Raw genomic sequence first — 22,161 nt, 5'->3', positions numbered from 1 at the left:
TCTTCCTCCGCCCGAGCCGCCGCCGCTGAGCTGTTCCCGGAGCCGCGCAGCCCCCTCCGCGGAGCCGCAGCCCGAGCCCCTCCGAGCTGCTCCGGGTCCCGCCGAGCGCTGCAGCCCTTAGGGAGCTCGGCGCATCTCCTGGGGCGCAGTTCCTCTGTTACTGTCCCAGGGAGCCCGAGGGCATCCCCGCCCTCCTGGGGATCCTGCTCCAATTCCCCGGGAGGCCTTTCCGCGGGGAAGGTCGGTGCAGCTCCTGCTCCTCCGGGACGGGGCTCTCCTGTCCTGGGGACACTCGCCCCGGCCTCAGCCCGGCTCCTCGGGGCCCCTCCCCCTTGGAGGCCTTTTGTTCCTTTATTTCTTTTTCCCCGTCTTCCTACCTTGATAGAAGCGCGAACTCTTCTCACTGTAGCGTTCCAGCTGGTCTCTCTTTAAATCTCAGGCCGAATTCGTAGATTTTCAGGATGATTGGATGGTTTTCTAGGTAATTTGTTGAGGACAGGTGACTTGGAGACCCTGCTCTTCTGCCATCTTGCCCCCCCCCCCCCCCCCCACAATTCAACTCCTAACATCAAATTTTAAATCCTAAGGAAGTGCCTGACGTCAAAAAAAAAAAATCTATCTTCAGACATATGCATTTTTTAAATGTAAAAAGTTTTTAAAAAATTATATACAACAGTAGGCAACATTATTTAAAGTCAGTAAATTTTTATTAAGGAAATCTCAATGAGATTGTTTTTCACTCCCCACCAAGGTTGCCTTAGTTCCTCCAAATTTTAAATCAAAATTTCTCTTCAACATAGCCCTTTTAAAAAGAACGTCTGCTTTTTAAAAAATGGAAATATCTTATGTAAATTTATGGTGTACAACATGTTGATTTGATACATTAATATATTGTAATATGAGTGTCATGAAAAAATAAGAACTTGCAAGTTGCATTGAGAACTGTGTAGCATCAGTAAATGGAAGTTATTCCATTCTTCAATAGAGGTGGAGAAGTGTTTAAAAGCATTTGTAATAAAGATGTTTCTGGGGCCCCTGGGTGGTTCAGTTGGTTAAGCGTCTGTCTTCAGCTCAGATCATGATCCCAGGGTGCTGGGATTGAGCCCCATGTCAGGCTCTCTGCTCAGTGGAGAGTCTGCTTCTCCCTCTACCACTCCCCCTGCTTGTGTGCTCTCTATCAAATAAATAGAAATATTTTTAAAAATTTAATAAAGAAGATTCTAAGAATGCTAAAAAGCAAAAATCAAAAATAATATATACATGCATACATATGTACCCTATAGTCAATCCTCAGTTGTCATGTCAAGCTGTGATTCTCTTAGTTGGGCTTATTTTATCTCCATTTGAATATGGACACACTGATGACTTCCTGATAGCATATTTTTCTACCTAGAAACTTTGGGATCTAATTTCTTTAAGCAATTTACTATAGGACTCTCTGAGTATGAATTGAGTTTAAATCATATTCACTCCTAAGCTAGCACATCCAAGAATAAAACAGAATTTGAGGACATGCTAATACCTAAGATTAAAATAAAAAGCACTATTAGGTCTTTCATACTTTTGGTAGCTCTTTCTTATAGTTCTATTCAAAAGATCTAATAGTTCTGTGGGTAAAATGAACAACATAGTTATTTGATGAGGCATCTCCAGTGATGTAGGTCTGCAGAAAAAGCCATTTGGTATAGACCTCAACTCTAAACTTCTATTCTACTACACTGTAATAACACCCGCCCCCCCAATAGGAAGTGTTCCCCTAGGTCACACTTGTACGTAGTGGCCATAGCTTCCTGATTCTCTTATGTATGACATATCCTCCTAGAGCAAGACTGGACTTTCCTGCTTGGCCTTCCTTGTGACTTGTACCTAGTTACATGTTTGGAAGCAAAGAAGGGTATAGGAGGAAGCTCATGAGAAAACCAAATATCATTGTCTGACTTGTTCAAAGGAGGTAATCACAAGGTGTCTAAGAAAGGGAAGACTGTTATTGTCCTCTTTCAAGGGAGAGGGAGCTACTTATGACAACCAAGAAGATGTAAGATCATCTGTGAGTTCAGAGTTCTCCCTCTTCCCTACACAAATGTGTCTCCTTTAGATATCAGAGTCCTACTCTGTATCAAAATTCTGACTTCAGAAAGAAAATCCTGGTGAAGTTGCATGTTCTATCACCTTTGCAGTTCCACTATCTTTATTAAAAAATTCTGAACTGGAATTAGATCATAATCTCTGTTGGCAAGAGACATGGTGACAGCAGCCTTGGGAACTCCATATTGGAAGCATGTCCAGAAGACATGTTGGATAGTGTTTCTGGGGAGGTACCTAAACTAGATCCAACATACTCCCCTTTTTCATATATGCCTTGTCTTGAAATTGAAGAGGACTTCAAATAAAACTCTGCCAACTGAGATTTACTAAAGTGCGACCATTGCAAGAGGAAAATCAGCAGCTATTATCAATGATAAACTGCTTGAGATGAATAAATCTGAATCTGAAAAAAAGTGATCTATATATGTCACTAGTGTCATTGTGGAATTCACAGTATTTCGTTCCCAAGCAGTGCAGAGAAATAGATGATCTTTTTTTTCCAAGCTAAATTCTTTTTTTCTTTTAAATTTTTATTTTAGGTAGACTCCACACCAAACATGGGGCTTGAACTCAGCTCTGAGATCAAGAGTCACATGCTCTACCAACTGAGCCAGTCAGGTGCTCCTCAAGCTAAGAAGTTCTGAGGTTCCTGGTACAAAAGTTAATACAGATTTCATAATTTTAACATAATTCAGTAATTTGTAAATAAAAATAAGTACAAAATAAAAATACTCATGTTAAATTTTCTATATGGATAAAAATACAAATAAGAAAACAAACTGAAATCAGAAAGATTCTTAGTGATCACGTATTTCAATACTGTAATGTTGATGGATGATAACAAGGGGTGATATCCCTCTTCACTGCATAAATGCAGTTTTTATCCAATAACTTTCTCAAGTTACCCTCTTTTCTAGATTATATTAAAACTCACTAAGATAATTCATATCTACAATTTAACTATTTCCGTTTCAAAGCCTAAAAAGAGTCCTCTGAGTTCTAACATTCTTAATTAGTTATTTTATTCAAATTCCCCATTTCAACCATTGGTTGCTGGTATGCTTTACTTCTAGCCCTCATGAATATATCTATTAATTTGGGCCATCTATGCTTCAATCATAATAACCCAATAGTATAAATTTTTTTAAAAACTTGTATGACCTAAGAAAAACTTAAAGCTTCCTTCAAGTTAGGAGTGATCAATGTAGAAGCAAAAAGTAGTTTTTACAAAAAGAATAATATGAGTACAACTCCAACTCTCAGAACCTTCCTAAGGTAAAAAGATTCCTTCATAAGGGTGATATTAACAATATGTTCTAGAAGGATATAAATAAATGAGAAGAATTTGATGTATAACTTCAAAAACAGAAGGGAGATTGCTTAGATTATAGAGTGTCCCGTAAAATATGAAGATTTTACAATTATTTGAATCTGGTGCTTTCTGCTCAATCACAAAAGAACATCCAAGTTGACAGTCCATGATCAAATATGATATGACTGAAGTGTCTAATACAAAGGAAGCCATTTGAAAGAGGAAAAGCCAGCCAGGCTGTGGATACAAGCATACAAAAGTGTAACTATAAAGAGAATATCAGAAGTCAACATGAAAAAGGGCAGGGAAAACACGAAATTAAAACCACAGTGATGCTAGGCAGGCAAGAAGAGACACAGTAGTGAACATCTAAGGCACTTGTCATGACATGGCTGTTTGTACCTGATGCTGTCTCTTCCTCTGCATGAAACTGACTCAACACTAACCAGTTTACATGTTCATTCTTGAAGAAATGAATTCTCAAGCCCCCAGATTATGCTAACACCACAATAAAAAGATAACATTCTCTGTGGACTTCTAGGCAAATCCAAACTGTGAAGAAAAATTTGAAACTCCTATTCATCTTTTGTCATCTGAAATCAACTTCTTCCTCCATAACTTCCTCATGGCATTTTTCACTTCTGCATTCCTAAGTGTGTAAATCAAAGGATTGATCAAAGGTGTTCCAAGTGTATAAAATACAGCTATCATCTTATCCATGGGAAAGGTGGTTGCAGGGCGTGTGTATATAAATATGCAAGGACCAAAGAACAAGATGACTACAATGATGTGGGAGATGCAGGTGGAGAGGGCTTTCCTCCTCCCTTCAGCACTGTGATTTCTCAGAGAATACAAGATGATAACATAGGAGCACATCAGCATGACAAAACTCAGTGTACAAATGGCCCCACTATTGGATACCAACAGTAGATTGATCACATAGGTATCTGCACAGGCAAGTTTCAACAAGGGCTGCAAGTCACAAAGATAGTGATCGATCACATTGGGACCACAGAAAGGTAAACTCAAGGCCAGAAAAATCTGAGCTAAAGAATGCACACAGGACCCTACCCAGGCAATAGCCACCAGCACAGCACAGACCTGTCGACTCATGATGGTTGTGTAGTGCAAGGGCTTACAGATGGCCACATAGCGGTCAGCAGCCATGAGGATAAGGATGAAGATCTCCAGGCAGCCAAAGAAGTGGAATGAAAAGACTTGTATCATGCACTCCCTGAAAGAGATTGTGGCCCTTTTCAAAAGTGCATCCACAATCATTCTAGGGGCTATGGAAGTACAGAAGCAGGTGTCAGACAAGGATAGGTGGAAAAGGAAGAAGTACATTGGACTCCCTAGTGTCTGGCTGGTCTTGATAGTAGTAATAATCAGAAAGTTACCCAGCAATGTCCCCAAATAGAAAAACAAAAAAGTGACAAACACTATTTTCTTTCTAACAGGATCCTGGGTCAATCCAAGCAGAATGAACTCAGTCACGTTATGATTCAGGTGCATGATTTCACGAATGAGTAGAAGGCTGAGTGTGAAGTTACTGATCTGTAAAAAATAAAGGAATTAATTCATGGTGTGATATGTGATTTTATGGAATATTTTAAGAAAAATAAATATTCCTCATCATGGATGTATTAGGGATACTTTGCTACAAGTTGCTTCAACCATTTGTCCCTCTGTTTATTTTATTTTTTTAAAGATGTTATTTATTTATTCATGAGAGACTCAGAGAAAAGGCAGAGACATGGGCAGAGGGAGAAGCAGGCTCCTTGCAGGGAGCCCGATGTGGGACTCGATTCCGGAGCAGGGGAATCACACGCTGAGCCAAAGGCAGATGCTCAACTGCTGAGCCACCCAGGCATTCCTGTTCCTCTATTTATAATGACCATTTCATAGGGTCATTACAAGTCTCAACAATTTTATGAAGATTATATTCTCTTAGGGCACTCTTCAGATACAATCTTGTAGCATTTAAATGATTCTGATTATTTTTGACAATTTAATGAATATAAAGCTAAAAGATATGACTCCATTTTATTATCAACTTCATTATTTCTTTATATTTAATAAACCTTTGGGCCTATGTTTTGATGGGGTATTACTTGGCATTTTGGTTATATTTAACTGCCCTTGGAGATTCATGATATAAACGCAAAATCACACCTCAATTTGCCCCATAAATATTGACTTCTTTATGCATATATTTATCACCATATATTTGTTATACATATTAAAGAGAATGTTTATTTTTATAAATGTATAATATGTCCATCTTCACTAAACACTTGCTCCCAGATATTACGGCTTGAAAAGAGGAACAGGAAATACTGATAACTTATTCTTTTTTAAGATTTTATTTACTTATTCACAAGATGAATAGAGACAGAGAGACAGAGACATAGGCAGAGGGAGAAGCAGGCTCCCTGCAGGGAGTCCAGTGGGGGCCTGGATCCCAGGACCCCGGGATCATGACCTGAGACAAACGCAAACACTCAACCACTGAGCTACCCAGTGCCCCTTATAACTTCTAAATAATATTCTATTACCTTCAAACATCTTTATGATATTTAGTATTTGACATAAACTAATGTAGATAAGTGAGTGAATGTTCTTTGATAGTTGATAATATCTCAAATATTGCATTTCTAATTTTCTCCTTCCCATTTCTGAAGAGCACTCCTTAGGAGACCCAAAATCCCTGAGGTTACATACAAATGAAAAGGAAATATTATTGCTCAATAGCTCATGTTTTCAGTAATCCAAATTTTAGTTTAAGCACTTTGACACTTTGATTCTGAGCTCATTTGGGGAAATATCACCAGGCAGTTCATGTAGGACTAAATCATGATTGTAATCCCCAATAGGGTTTTTATTTTCCAGGTACCAAAAAAATCCCACATGCTTGTAACACAGCAGATTCAGAAGAGGTGAGCAGGTACAGTTTTAGACAAGAGGAATAGTAAATAGTCAGAACTGACTTCATTCCAGGGCACCTGGGTGGCTCAGCGGTTGAGCATCTGCCTTTGGCTCAGGTTATGATCCTGGGGTCCCGGGATCCAGTCCTACACTGGGCTCCCTGCAGGGAGCCTGTTTCTCCCTCTGCCTATGTCCCTGCCTCTCTCTGTGTATCTCTCATGAGTAAATAAATAAAATCTTAAAAAAAAGAACTTCATTCCATTTGTTTTCTATCCTGGCAAAGTCAATGATTATTCAGCATTGAAATTTCACTTTTTTCCAATGAAGATTTCCTTTTTCAAATCTGAAAAAGAAACGATTACCACTGACTTCACTTCCAAAAACAAAATATTTTCTCCAGACCTTTCTTCTCAAAGATCTGTGTTGGGAGGGACACTACATGCAAATAAAAGTATAAACTCAAATGTGATATATTGAAATACAATTTGGAAGACTAACTTATTCCATTGTGTTCCTTCCCAAACTCCTCATACCTTCAATATCTGTCTTGAAAGTTGTGTCCATAGCACAGATAGACTAAACAGACAGAAAATTTCCCTTATATATACTTTCTCTCCCTCAGTAAAGTTTCTTCTCCCCAGCATACTTGAAATGTACCTTATCTTCCTCCAAAACAAAACCACTCTTGGGAAAGTGTCCAATGATGTTATTAACTTTAGAATTCCAGTTTGTTGTTGTTTTTTAAATCCTTTGAATTGTGCAATCTTTGGCAAAGATTTTAAACCACAAAAAAATGAGTCTTGGTGTCATAATCAGTACAATAAGCTCATTCTTACCTTATTCATTCAAAAGAGTGATCCACCGTAAAATATTCGTACTTGAAAAATATAGCACATGATTGTGACCACTTTTTTGAGTGTGTGGTTTTGGTTTCTATGTTATCAATCCCTTTAGACTGTCCATTTATAAAACAAAATTATTTACACATGTGGACATATATTTTTAAATAAATTAAGAAGCATAAATATATATGGTTTCATTAACATATTAATAACAGTGATTCCTCATCAAATACTTTACCATCAGCTTAATCAATAATATCCTTCCTACCAGGAATATCATTTCATTTCTACCTACTTCAATTGTCTCAAAACTTCAGGACCCAAATTCTAAGAACTCTCCTCTGGAGATCTTCAGTAATTGTTTTGTGATAAAAGAAATCGCCCCCCCCCCATTCTCCAATGACATCCTTTACAGCTTTTCTTATAATATTACATACAATGCTTAAAGTCAATTACATGAGTGCTTTCTTTAATTTCTTTTCTGGAATAAGAATCTTTGAAAACTATTTATTCTCAGGATTTTATTCTCCATAGATCCAACCCGAATGCCTTGTACCATGTAGATACTTAGCATTTTTAAATTACGTTTTCTCAATTACCTCTTAACATATAATATTTATCTGATTGTTTTATTAATATTCTGATTATAAAACACATACACATCATTAGGCTACTGTGGCCTTCTAACTGTTGTCTATAGCAGACAGACAAACATGCTCCCAATTTATAAATCCAGGAAGTAAGCTGAGATCAATTTTCAACAATGTAGTAAACATGGAATAGATGTTGTATTCTGAAGAGCACCACACAGCCATGTCAGATTGTGAGACTCTGACATCCATAAAAAATGATCATCTTAAACATTAACATTTTTATATGAATCCTTAATTCACAAAGAATGCAAGGAAAGCCTTGATATTTTTCATATCTTTCTGAAACTGAGGCATGTTTTTGCCCATGTCTTTGTGGATGACCATATGTCCATTTTTTCCAAAGACACGTCTACATCTTTCATTTGGTTCTCCAAGGAATCTGATACAAAAGTGAGGTGCAATGATCTGTATGCAAACAGCACTAGTAAAATATCATATCTTCTAATAAGTACTGTACCTACCTAGACTTTTCAAACAAGTTTAGCCAACTTTTGAATGGTTCAATTTGTCAGCAGAGTAATGAACAAATTGCATGTTGCATTTGGAGATAACAAAGAGGAGCTGAAAGAAAAACACAGAAAAAAAGTGGAGGATAGATGAAGGTGGAATAAAAAGTGTCAAGTGGATCATTCTGACCTAAAAATCTGTTTTACTGCAACAGCCATGGTGAGAACCACTGCTTTCCTTAAGGGCTTTCTTCAACTAGCCAACCTTCCTTAATTCGGTTACACTACATTTCTATCTTTGAGAGAATCCCTACACTCATATCTATGCAAAATCCACAATTCTCTGTGGGGAGGTTAATAGACTGTCCCCAGATTCTTTACCCTTAAAAGCCCAAATTGAAGAAGGATTAAAAAAGAAACCCCCCAACATATATGATGCATTACCTTTCATTTTCATAATACTGCATTGTCTCCACATTGCCATATTTCCTCTGAACTTTTCATAAGAAGTAGTTATTCAGCTCTCGGACTAAATCTCAGATGTGTGTCAACTGCAAATTAAATTCTTATGATATTATTTTGGAAACATGTAAAGAACAGTAATTCCATATTGGAGTTAGTTGCACAAGTTTCTATTTACTTTTTAGATTTATTTATTTATTTGTTTATTTTAGAAAGAAAGAGAAAGCAGAGGAGGGGAGAGGCAGAGGGAGAGAAAGAAAGAGAATCTCAAACAAACTCCCCCCTGAGCATGGAGCCCAAAGTGGGGCTTGATTCCAGGACCCTGACATCACAACCTGAGCTGAAATCAAAGGTCAGCTGCTCAACGGACTGAGCCACCCAATCACTTCACGACTTTCTATTTAAAACTGTCACTTAGAGATGGGATAGCTGGTATTCTCCAAAAGCTGTCAATGTCACTGCCTCAATTGACCTTTTCTCTAATTTCTCACCAGCCATAAGCTCTTCGAACTTTTAATGTCCAGACTGAGGACTTATCCTCCCCCGCTCACTTATGGGAAAAACATTTGTGAACTTTTCTACATTCAACCACCTCAAGGAACTATAACAAACCTTAGGACATGAAACTCATCCTCCTATTCCCACACAACAATGGGAAGCCACACAAAGGCTTTCATATGTCTGGTACTCACAAAATACTTGCTGAGTTCAAAGATTACTTTATTCCCAAACTTACATTTCATTTTATTTCTTTACTCTATTAACAGTAAATTTTTGAAAAAAAATATTCTTTTTTATCTGTTCCCTTCTCAGAGGAAGTAGAAGAAATAGTCGCAAGATATACGGAAATATATTTTTTAAATTTGTTGGATTATTCTATAATGATGCCTCAAGTACAAAGATGTAAGCAATCTGTCACTTACCTGTCAGAACACTACATGTAAGTTAGTGCCAAATAGTTCCAACCCTTTTTGAAAGCAGCCTTCCCATAGATCGCCAGAAAAAAAATGCCCATTCTGCATCCCAGAGAGAATATTTTAAGACACAATGATACAAAATATTACCACCCTAGAGAATATGATTCCCTGAAGTTTTCCCTTCTTTGTTAATCAGAAACATCTCAGATGTTGTAATATATTTAACTTTTGATTCATCCATTTAGCCCATAGTAGAATAAGTTAGCCCTCCTCACACTCAGGAACCAAATACACATAAGAGTTTGGTGATATTGGGTGCCTCAGGCTGACCAAAGATACAGAGAAAAAAAAAAGGAAAATAAAAATGAATAGTGCTAGACAACAGGAAGAAGAAAAATCTATCCTTGGCAAAAGAGAATCTGAGCCACCAAGAAATTACTCTGATCCCACTCAATGTCCTAAGTTGCCCTCGTGCTCTTTAGGAAACAAACTTCTCTATATCTAATAATTTATTCAAAAGTACAATCTAGGGAAGTCAGTATGGTGTCCTAAAACTAGAGGTTATGTTCTGTGTGCTATAGCCAACCCCCGCCAAAGAACCAAAGATCTGGAGCAAGTGATTTGAGTATTAGTATGTATACCGAAAAATATCTCATATTTTTTCAAATACATTTCCATTTGTTTTGCTAACTAATATTAGTACAAAGATACTTGTTAAGGAACTCATTTTATTGAAATAATTTTATTTCACCAAATATTTATTAAATGTCTTTTATATGCTACCTTTTATCTTTTTATATAAGTTATATCTTTTCATTTACATAACTATTTCATGAAGTAGGTGTTAACAATGATATTTCACATGAAAAATACTTAAAATTCACAGAAGTTAAGCAGCTTGTCAGGATGCACATGTATTAAGTTCGGCGTGGAGATCTGTATCAATAATTCTCTTTTTTTCATCGTTTTTCCTCAGTATACATATTTTCCTGACAGTAGCCTAAGTTGAAAACCAGGAAGTACTAGAAAATGATGATGAAGGAAATTTCTAATGGCTAGTATTGGTATCTCAGGTTGAGGAGTTAAGGATTAATAGTAAAGCAGTAAGATTAGTTTGAACATAGGTAGGTAGCCATATCATATATGAGTGAAAATTTTCAGTAAGCACTTGGATTTTTCTTAAGTATAAATTTCAAGATAGGAATGTAAAACTAGATTTTGATATTACTGCTTGTAAATGATAAATTAAATCAAGAAATTGGGTAAGGTCACCATGCCCCACCAAAAAAAATAGGTAGGTAGTATGGAGAAGTGAGGCAACAATAAAATATAAGGTTACATCAACATTTAAAAGAATGCCTGAAAACTCTTAGGAAGCATGTTCAAAGATCATGAGTAAAATCACAAGAGGACGATGACTTGGAATCCAAAGGAAGAGACTTTCAGCATGAATTTTCTGCATAAGAAGGCCACCTAAGCACTAATGCCTAAAATTCAGATGTATACAAATTCTGATTGAAACGCTCAGTCTTAGAAAATTAAAAAAGGAAAATGTTGCATGAGAACCAGAAACCAAGAATTCTGACTTTATTCCTCAAGTTCTTTGTAAGTTCCATAACTTTAAATACTCATTGAGGGTGTGGATTACCACTATCTTATTTTTTACCATATCTACTAGCAAGCATTTACAAACAGCAGTTCATATTGTGCATTAAATTACCTGTTGGTTACTAAGTGAATGATTGAATTAAATAAGTAAACCAAATTGAAAAAAAGAATTTGAGTGATAATTTATAATTACTTCTGAAAAATTACCCACATGATGGTAGATGAAATAAGTTGAAGAGATTCTTTCTGAACTACTCTAAAACTACTAATTTAGAAAGACAGCAGATAGAAATGACGTCAGGTCTTGGGAAACAACTAGGAGTCCCTTCATTGATGTGCCTCAGTAGCATTTAGGATCAATAGCACTGAGACATTGGATCCCACTGATGATCAAAAAGGGCCTTGAAAATGTCAGGTTATCTTCATCATAGAGTGTGATATTTTTCATAAAGTGGTGTAGAATGTAGCATCAATAAGGAGGACCTTTGATGGACATTTGCTGTTTTGAAGAAACATATCTAACACTTCAGCAGATACACCTTTCCTGCCTCACAAAGATGCTAAAGATGAACTATAAAATCTGTCTTAATGAGCCCTGATTGATTTTGTCTGAAAGTTATGAGTAGTGTTATGCCCCAAAGGTGAGAATATGACACCTATACTGATCAGAAAGCATTTCCCCCACTTGCAATTATTAAGTCAGGGATCTATTAGCAAATGAGATATAAACTTAAAACTTCTGTTTGGACTCTTGAAGAAAATCATTATTTTTTTCCTAATAGAGTTTTCAGAGTAGAGACCTGGAACTCTTAATATAAGTGGAAAGACCCTGACCTGAAATGGAGCTAATACAAAAGGAAGAGGAGCCACCAGGCAAGCAGAAGAAACTCATTCTTATCATAAAATTTTAACTGTAGAATTCACTCATTTCCAACTATTTTACCATCTTTTACTTTATTCATTTTCTATTATTCTTTTACATTTATTTAAATAATATAATACTTGCAAACTTAACTCTATCCCAAGAACTAAAATATTACCAATAATTAAATGCATTTTAGCCCCTTCCTTATCTTGTTTGCTGCTTCACCCAAAGGAAATCAACATTCTGAATTTTGAATGGATAATTACCTTCCTTCCTAAAAATAAAATATCTTTTATCATATAAACACTTGTTCGGTTTCTCCTAGTTTTGAATTTTAAAGCATGTAGCAGACTATATGCAGACTTCTGGGAATTGCTACTATTTTTTCATTCAACATTATATATGTTACCAAGTTTTATATTGGCTTTTGAATATAGTTGTAAATTCATTTTTGCCTAACCTAACATTCTCTATCGTATGATTATTTCAAAATGTGTTTACCCATTATCCTGTCAAAGAATATTTGACTACTATGAACAATAACTGTGAACATTTATAAACATGTCTCCTATGAGTGTAACTGGTAGTTTGCAGGATGAGGAAATATTCAGCTTTACAAGACAATATCATACATTTCCACAAGCGGTCCAGGAAATGCAGTTGACCTATGTGCCAAAAAATATTCTAGTCTCTTTATAAACAGATCTAATACCTCCACTTGATGAGCAAAGAATTAAGTTTTAAAATGTTCTATTTTGCTGTTGTTTTAATTAAAAACATGGATAAACTTGTAATCCACAAAACAATTGGGTCTATAGGTTTTACCGTCAATTTAAAAATGTGAATTGTTCACAAGGTAATGGGGTACATAGTAGCTATATTTGTGGTGAACACAGCATAATGTATAAAATTGTCAAATCACTAAGTTGGACACCTGAAATTAACATTGTGTGTCAACTCACCCAAAGTTTTAAAATGCCAATACTGAGCTACTTTATGTGTGTCATATTTAGAATAAAATTTTGGAGCACTAAAATAGACTGATGTCCTGTGAATGGAAGAGAGTTTCTTTGAAGCAGAAAATTTCCCCTTACTTACTAAATATTATTAAAATAGGTGATCTAGAAAGTTATATTTGAGGTATATGAATGCATTTCCATTAACAAGAAGCATATGTATGAAAATATTTTCATCCATTCCTACAGCCTATATTAATTTAAGATGACTCACAGAGGTTAGGAGAAGCATGGTAATGAATCAGAGAATTGCATGTTATCATAAAGTTCTTTGTTACCTAGAATATAGCCTAGGCTCAAAAGCCTAGTCAAGTAGAGTAAGATCTTCTGTTTGAAAAATGATAATGAAATGTACCATATTTACTGTCTCATTGATAGGGTACAGAGTTCTATAAATTAATGAATGTCCAGAACCTAAGTGGACCTGGTACCTTCTAACAGACCACCTGCAGGTACTTTATTTAGCCTGTAAAGAATTTCTTAAAAGTGAAAAATTCAAAACTATAGCTTAATTAAAGTAGATTTACTTTCAGCCTATTTCATAATTTAAAAACCCAATTTGAAGATGTAGTGGAGGGAGATGAATAGGTGAAGCCCAGAGGATCTTTAGGGCAGTAGAACTATCCACACATACTATGATGATGGATACAGGTCATTATTATCCATTTGCCCAAACCTACAGAATGCACAAGAGTGAACCCTAAGGTAAACTACGGACCATGGGTGATTATGATGTGTCAATGTCAATTCAATTACAACAAACACATGATTCTGGTAAGGGGATGTGGATAATGAGGAGGCTGTTCTTATGGGGCAGGCACACATGAGAAATTTCTGTGCCTTCCTTTTTAAATTTTGCTATGAATGTAAATGTGCTCTAAAAAATAGTCTTTAATAAAATGATTTACTAGCTGCCATATAGACTTTTATACACATCCACCAGTTCTTTTTTTTCCATGAGGTGTAATTGATTGGGGTCATGATCTATCCTGAGGTTATGACAGTATGTATTCCTTAGGTTAGCCTTACTAACAGATCCCTTGGAACTCCAGCCCCTGCCTTTGGCTCATGACACAGGAAAGGAAAAATGGATTCCCTGAGGTATACAGCAAACTGTGGTCAATATCTCCTTCCAACATGGTCTCTGGGTCTCCAAGGCTGATGCAATGCTTTAATTATCAGAATGATTTGTGCCAAAACCACTTCCACACTAACAGGCACTTTTGTTTATCAACTCCCCAGTGACAACTTCTTCTAGCAGCCAATGGTTTCTTGGCAAGAAGCTTTGCAGCCAAATCTTACTATTGAACTGCTGAAAAGACTCCTACTAGCAGGCCCCAATTCCCCCAACATAATAAAAGATTCTCTGAAGACATATCATCAGCCACCTTGAATGGTGTTTCTGTCTCCAATGCTCTGCCCAGTCATGAACTGCAACTGAGGCCTCCTGTCTTTCTCCCTATTCGTGAGCTCATGCCAACTCCCTGCATTTACATGGAACATCTTCCTAAAATCACTCTTCTCCTGCTTCTTGTCACTCAGAACGTGGGCACAATGCCATTTGCACATTCAAGACTTGTATGATCCATTGAAGTGTCCACTGTTTACACACATGGCACCTAAGTGTACCCTGATAATGTGTAGACCATTGTTTCTCAAAATTGCAGAAGACTTTTAAATAGGGATGCTCTGAAGCTCAGCTTCAGCCTTGGTATTCAGCCAAAATAATTTATTCGTTTAGATTTCAGCATTTGAAGGGACGAAGAGACAAAGGCTTGCATCAGTGCCATTTCTGATTGTCTCTGCCCTTTAGTGATATGACTGCATAGGTTACTGCTGTCTTCAATCTACATAATGGTACCACTACAGATTAGTCATGGCATTCATATTCACTGCTGGTATGCAAATATTTACTCTCAAATGTTAATGAACATTTAAGTGGGACTTGGAGAAAATACCTCATCTGTTTTTTTTTTTTTTCACTTCAGTTTTCTTTCAGATGTGAAATATTTTGGATGTGATCGGATAATCATTCTTTTAATATTAATAATTAGAGTACTCATGTCTTTCCCAAAATGTGAGCACACTCATGGAAGCCACAGCTGCAACTGATAGCAAATCATTTCATGAATAGGCACAAATAGAATCACAAAGCAAATTAAATTACACAAGTTCTTCTTCCATTTTTTTAACCTAAATCCTCATTAATAAAGGAATTCCATTTTTTATTCTTGCCTCAAATTTATTAGCAAAATTATCTAATAGGGCTAGCACAGTCTGGTAATATTCAAATTATAATACTCAATTATGAAATGTTTAGTCTCTTAAAGAATGAAATTTATGTTTTAAAAATATTTTTACTTTTTTCTTTGGCTTGGATATTGGTAGAGAATGATGACCATTGAAAAGGGTCTTGATGAATTCCTCCAATGAGATATTGAAGAAAGTTTCCTGAATAGGGCAGAAAGGAGGAAAAGAAAGAAATGTTAAGATAAAGAATATTGAGTCAAGTTAGAAACACAATCTTTGAAAGGAAGGAAAATCTGCGTTTCATGAAACCATCTGGGAATGGTAAATGCTCTAAATACCACTTCTGGTACCCACAAAGATCTCCAAATCATCTCTCAGGATGGCTTCCCAGCAGGGCATGCTACAACAAAAACTGACCCATTGGTCCCAACTACTAAAAGAAAACTGGAGAACTAACAATTGCTAAGATTTTTATTCTTGCTGTGTTTTGATAAATTTGGAGCATAAAAGGTATAATAAATAAATTCTCAAACACATTGGATCATGGGAAGCTGAGCTCTTCTGAGAACATAAGACAGGATTTTCTCAATCACTCATATCTTTCCACAAACACTCCTAAGATTGGAAAAGGTTTCCCAAATATAAAGCATAGGTCCTTCTTTTCCTTGTAATTTTAAGAAAAGTATCATTTTTACTATTTTTTTTCTTCTCAATCCTTAAATTCCCTTATTCAATTTTATTAGGAAACACACTTAATGTTACTCTTATTAGGAGTCTTAATCAGCTTAATCTTATTAGGAAAGCCTCTCACTTCCAACTGCCCTTGCATCATTATTAGAAAAGCCTTCTCTACCACAGAGCTGCAGCACACTTTTGCCATAATTTTCTTTACTACACCAACAAGTATCTTCTATTTAAATTTTTAACTATTTTTATTTTCCATGGCATAAAGAATATTTTTCCAGACACACACTTGTCTTAGCAATCTTTTTAATCACTTATTTGTTCCCGGTAATTTAAATATCACATTAACCTTATTCCAAAAGCTTATGCCTATTATGTTCTATTTCAAAGATTCGTGTTCAGCTTCAGCAATTAGTCTATTCCAATGTTCTTACCACACATTTGTAATTATTTGTAGCTGGGTGCTATATTTAATTTGAGAGACGTTTCCCCCAATTTTTTGTTCAAATTACCCACCTGTGTTTTGCATATTTATTTTTCAAGAGGAACCTGTTTGTCTAGTTAAAAATATATATGATTAGTGGTTTTACTAGAAAGCTCTTTAACGTGTAGGTTAACTCGTGGAGAGTTGAGATCTTTAGGATGTTGTGCATCTTTAGGACATTAGGCAGAATTAGAGAAAGCAATCTCTGGCACACACACAGGACCTGAAATAGTTTGGGTTTCCCAACCATTAAACTAGAAAACTTCATAATTCATAGAGCACCAGGTATAGTATTCAAAAATTCATTGCTTCAATAGGGAAGAAACATTAATCATAAACTAAACACTGTTCTAGTCTTATTTAACAAAGTTCAAAAACACTCATATAAATACAAAATATCCAGCAACCAAGGTTAAAGTCATAATGTCTAAGATGCAATAAAAAATTACAAAGCACTTAAAGAGGCAGGAATACATCATCCATAATATGACAGGAAAAACGATCCAACTCTCCCACACAGAAACATACACACACACACACACACACACACACACACACACACACACACAAACTGACAATGATTATTATAGAATTAATAAATGAGTGCATTAAAATTATTATTATCACTGCGTTAAATATTTTAAAGAAAATAGAGAAAAGATTGCATATGGTAAGTAGAGACATGGAAAACACAAAAAAGACCCAAGTTAAAATTCCAGTGATTAATAATAGAATAACTGATATGAGAATAACAGATTAACAGATCGGGCACTGCAGCAAAAAAGGTTAGTAAACTTGAAGACGTAACCATAGAAACTATCAAATAGAAACTATCAAAGTGAAAAAAAGGAAAAGGGGACTGAAAAACAAATACACAGAGCATCCATGAGCTAAGAAAGAACTTCTCAGCAGAAACATGGTAAATCAGTGGAGCAGAAGAAAATAGAGCAACATCATTAAAATACTCAAACAAAAATTGTCCACCTAGAATCCAATCCTCACTAAAAACATCTTTAACAACAAAGCTGAGGTAAAGACTTTCAAGATGCGCAAAATTCAAGAAATTCATCAGCACTTAGCCATCACTACAATGAGAGTTAAGGAAATTCTAGTGGACAGTTAAATCCGACCAATTGGGAATCCAGATTTGAAAAATGTGAAGACCAACAGAAGTGGTAAATGTACATGCAAATACAAATAATAAGATATCTGTATCAGCAAAAGCCCAAACAACTCATTTTTTCACTCTAGAATGTGAGTTTTGTCACAAATAAGAAAATTTCCATTTTCTTGGAATGAAGTTTATACTTTCTCATCCAGGTAGCACATGTTAAAAACCTAAATTTAAATGTCCCCTTGATATAGCCACAACTTGCTTTCTAAATCCTCTGAACGTTAAGAGGCGTCCCATAAAATGGCCCCAAGTCAGGCTAAAAAGCTGAATGTGGTACAGTTATTAAACCCTTATGGGGCTGTGAGAAATGTCAGAAATGTATCAAAAATGTTCTCAACTTCAAAAAAGAACCAGGATATTTTAAAGAGGGTTATATATTGTAATAATTCTGCTTTGTCAGGTATCTATGAACTTAGATAACCTCCTGGCCTGAGATTGGAAAAAGTCATCCAAAGAGCAGAAGCATAATGAGCCAGCCCTTTAGTCCTGGAAGTGTATGCTCTAGTGGGACATGAAACAGTGTAAGCGACTTTAATAATCTATCCCATGAAAACTGATTTGAACAACATTTATAATAATAGATATGATGAAATGGAAGGCTCTTGCTGATTATAGGAAGTTAGCAACACATATCTGGGATAAAATCGGCAATTGATGACACTCTCCAGATTGCAGCAGGGTAGGAATACCAGAGTTGACATCTGGCTTGCTGCCAGCTTTGAGGTGTTTTAAAATCTGTCTGAAGAAGAGGCCAAATAGACCATTTCCAGGACTAAATGATCTTAACTAGTTAACTCTTAACTAAAGCACATCAGTGCTCATATCTTTCAGGGAAAAATAGACAAGATTCTAAACCTTGAGGAAAAAGGAAAGGCTAATTACTCAAAAAAATTGACATTTTTTTAAGGGGGACAACTTGTCCCACCCGTGGACAGATAAGCTAAGCCAATGTTATGATAAGTCTCAGGTAAAGAACTGCTTTCCAGGACAACTTCCTAAACAGGTAAAGGAAAAAGCTACATATCACCCTGTTCAGATGAGGGCAACCTGGTTTGACGGTAATTTCTGTGGCTTCTACAACCCTTTGGTTAATTTGACTCTTACGCAAGAGTTCCACAAGGTGGCGCCCAAGTCAGGGAGTAGGTTTAACTTCGGGCTCCAAATTTCACCTAATCCTAAGGGATTTGCACTTTGTCCACTCAGTTTCCTATTTACGGTGGTTTCTTGATTTTCTTTCTACTTTGCAGGTCACCTTTCATTCTCCTGTTGATTCTGCTTTTTCTCTGACTTCTAAGGTTGTAGGTCCTAGGTCCTCTTTTCCTCTGTCAATACACACTGCTTCAATAAATGTACCCAATCCCATGGCTCTAAATGTCACCTAGCTGCTCACTATTCACACTTACATCTGCAATCCAGATCAGGCTTCCTAATTCCACACCTGTATATCTAACCGCCTGTCCAAATCTCTACTTTGTTGCCTAATAAAATCTCAAATTCAAAAGGTAAAAAAAAAAAAAAAAAAAATGAACTCCTGATTCCGCAGCCACTCACTGTTCCCCACCTTCCCATCATCATCATGCTCCTCTCTCAGAGTCTTTGTCTTCTCAAGTGATGGCAAGTCCATTCCAGCAAATTCTCGTGTCAAGCTCTTTAAATCACTCTTGCGCTTTTCTCTTCATACCTTACATCCAATCTGATACAGAATTCTGCTAGTTCAGTGTTTTGTGTACTAAAATATACTTCTATTTGGTGTGTAAGTTCTTATAGGTAATTTTTGTTAATTAAACTTCAATTACACCTTCAGTCATTAGAAAACAATTTGACTTGTAGGCCACCTGCGTGGCTCAGTCAGGTAAGCATCTGGGTATTTCAGCTCAGGTCATTATCTCCGGGTCATTGGATCCAGCCTCATATCCTAGGAGATGAGCATGGAGCTTCCTTAAGATGCTTTCTCTTTCCTTCTCCCTCTGCTTCTCCTCATCCCCCACTCTCTTTCTCTTTCTTTCTCTCTCTCTTTCCCTCCCAAAATTTGAAAAAAAATAGTACTTTGACTTACTAGTAGGAAAATTATCGCAAAGTTGTCATCACACTTCATCACCTGTAACTTTTAGCAATAATGTCCCTCCATGAAAATGCAAAATACACACCAGAGAAACATGTAAAGATTCTCTGAATATGATAGTTTATGTTAAATTTTCAATATAGCTTTCTTTTCCCAAAAACATTCTGCATCCTTCAATCTTCCTCCCTCTTTGAATCTGCTGAAGATCTGTTAACTCTAGAGCTCAACATTCCCACTGCTGGGCTACTGCAGTTCTAAGGACTGCCTTGCTTATTCAGTTTTGAACAACTACACTTGCTTCCAAAAAGGCTAATTCCTGGAGAATATTACACACAATACTCAACTACTAAAAATGACAAAAATTGCCATTTTTGCTGAAATTTAGAAGTAGTGGAAATTTGAATAATAATAAAAGACTCCTGGCTGCTTTTTGTCATCTGATAGCCAGGTCCTGCCTGGAAGGCTGAAATATACTCAAGGACAAGGGTCAGGAAAAATACTGAAAAAAAATACCATTTTATCCAGGACATAGTATTTAAGTAATATCAAAACTAATCAATTGGAGTCTGATTGAAAGGCACCAAGAACTCAGTGAGGGAGGTGCTAAAATGGTTATGAATGAGGCCCCAAAATTAAAAATTGGTAACAGTACATTGGGAAATAATCGGACCAAGGAGGTAATGTAAGTCAGGTTGACTTCTCATGGTAGAGAATCTTGACAGGATAGAAATTCTTTTAAAGAACCAAGTCTTGCTTTCCACTTATGTAGTGGAATTGCTCAAGGATACCAATTGCCATTGACTAACTTCTTGAGATTTAAAAAGTGATTACCCCAAAGGGAGAGAAAAATGCCTGTTGAGAAGCATAGGGCTCTGTTGGATGATAACACCTGTGGCCACTCTGGAACTCTGATACAGATCACCGTGCAGGAACAAATGATTAGATAGTTCTTACTGATCTAGACTTCTGCTGTGGAGCAGCATGTTGGTCTGGCCCATGTGAGGTTCTTGTCTCCCAGGGGACGCCCTATTATTATAGTGGATGGGTGCAAATTCACTAGGTCAGGGATTAGCACCTCCATCAGTGGAGGACCAGACTCAGGGGATAAAACTAGCATGATATAGTCTGTGGCATATCACCTGTGCTCAAACAGGCACTTTGGGCTCCTATAGCCCAGTCCATCGCCAAAAGGAGAGCATTAATTTCATAATGTAACTTCCAAGAAGGTGAATGAGAGCCTTTTCTATTCGATCTAAGAATACAATCAATTAGCACTTAAAAAGACACCTGAATAATTTGGTAAACAGTGGAGTTGGATATCTTATAGCAATCATCCTTAATTGGAGGGAATGTAAATCCCTTGGTAAACCAGAAGGGCTATTCCCTCCTCAGGATCATGAATACTTAAGTCTTTTCTGTTTTAAATCTCTCTCTGAGAGCAATAAAAATCCTAGTTCTCCAAATTTGATCAAGATGTAATACTTGGATGACTTTTTCCTTGTTTATGTTCCTTGTGGTGCTTGACCCCACAGTCAGAAAAACCAAGTTAGAAAAATTTCACCTGGTTCTTGGACTCTCTGAAGTTACTTCACATGACCAAATCTTGAGTTTGGTAAGATCTTGGGTGAAATGAACTTAGAGTCTGTATTTACATGACTTTCCTTTTTTTAATTTCCTTTTTGTTCTAAGTTCAATTTGCTAACATATAACACCCAGTGCTCATCTCATCAAGTCAAAGCAAATGGTAGGTATTCGTACAACTTTCCATTGTTGACCAAATGTAAAAACTCCATTCTACAAATCACCTCTATGATTTGGTTAATCACTCTATTATTTGGTTTAAGTATTTCATATGTAGATTTTAATTATTGCATAGAATTATGCCTTAATAATTATTTTTGAAATATAACATTAATTAAACTAACTACATTGAATAAGTCATCACATATCTATTACTTTTGAAGTATGTCAATAATTTACGCTTGATACCTGTTTGCTTCTCTACTCATGAATAGGGAACCCTGAGTTCTAACCTGAGTTTGATTATTTTGCTTGATGTAATTTTGTGTGCTTTTGAGGACATTTTTCAAAACTAAATGAATGTTATACGCAACTGATGAATTATTGAAAAGTACCTCTGAAACAAATTTATAAAAAAGAAAACTAAATGAATCTCTACTTAGAAATGAGAATTGGTAAATAAAATGAGTAGATTTCTAAAAAGTGCCCAAAGGCAACAAGGGATGGATAATGTATCTACAAAGATTGACTAGGAAATTCCTTGATGAACTCTTTACCAATTTAACTTCTCACTTTCCTTCCTTCAGTCTCTATCATCTATCTCCCTTTCTCCTTCCCTCTGCCTGCTTTTTCTCT

General features: G+C 36.2%; 1 protein-coding gene across 1 annotated transcript; it reads right to left on the bottom strand.

Moving 5' to 3' along the window:
* Positions 1-3,976: 3,976 nt before the first annotated feature.
* Positions 3,977-4,909, bottom strand: LOC112912532 (olfactory receptor 4C16-like). Its single transcript, XM_025989217.2, has one exon. The coding sequence runs from the start codon at positions 4,907-4,909 to the stop codon at positions 3,977-3,979; it is 933 nt and encodes a 310-aa protein (XP_025845002.2).
* Positions 4,910-22,161: the final 17,252 nt, after the last annotated feature.

Source organism: Vulpes vulpes, chromosome 5 (assembly GCF_048418805.1).
Source record: "Vulpes vulpes isolate BD-2025 chromosome 5, VulVul3, whole genome shotgun sequence".
In the NCBI taxonomy this organism is placed as follows: Eukaryota; Metazoa; Chordata; class Mammalia; order Carnivora; family Canidae; genus Vulpes; species Vulpes vulpes.
The sequence above is the reverse complement of the archived record's forward strand: the minus strand, read 5'-3'. Positions and strand labels throughout refer to the sequence as shown.

Excerpts from the sequence above, each read along its gene's own strand:
- LOC112912532 (XM_025989217.2), bottom strand. The coding sequence starts at position 4,909 with ATGCACCTGAATCATAACGTGACTGAGTTCATTCTGCTTGGATTGACC.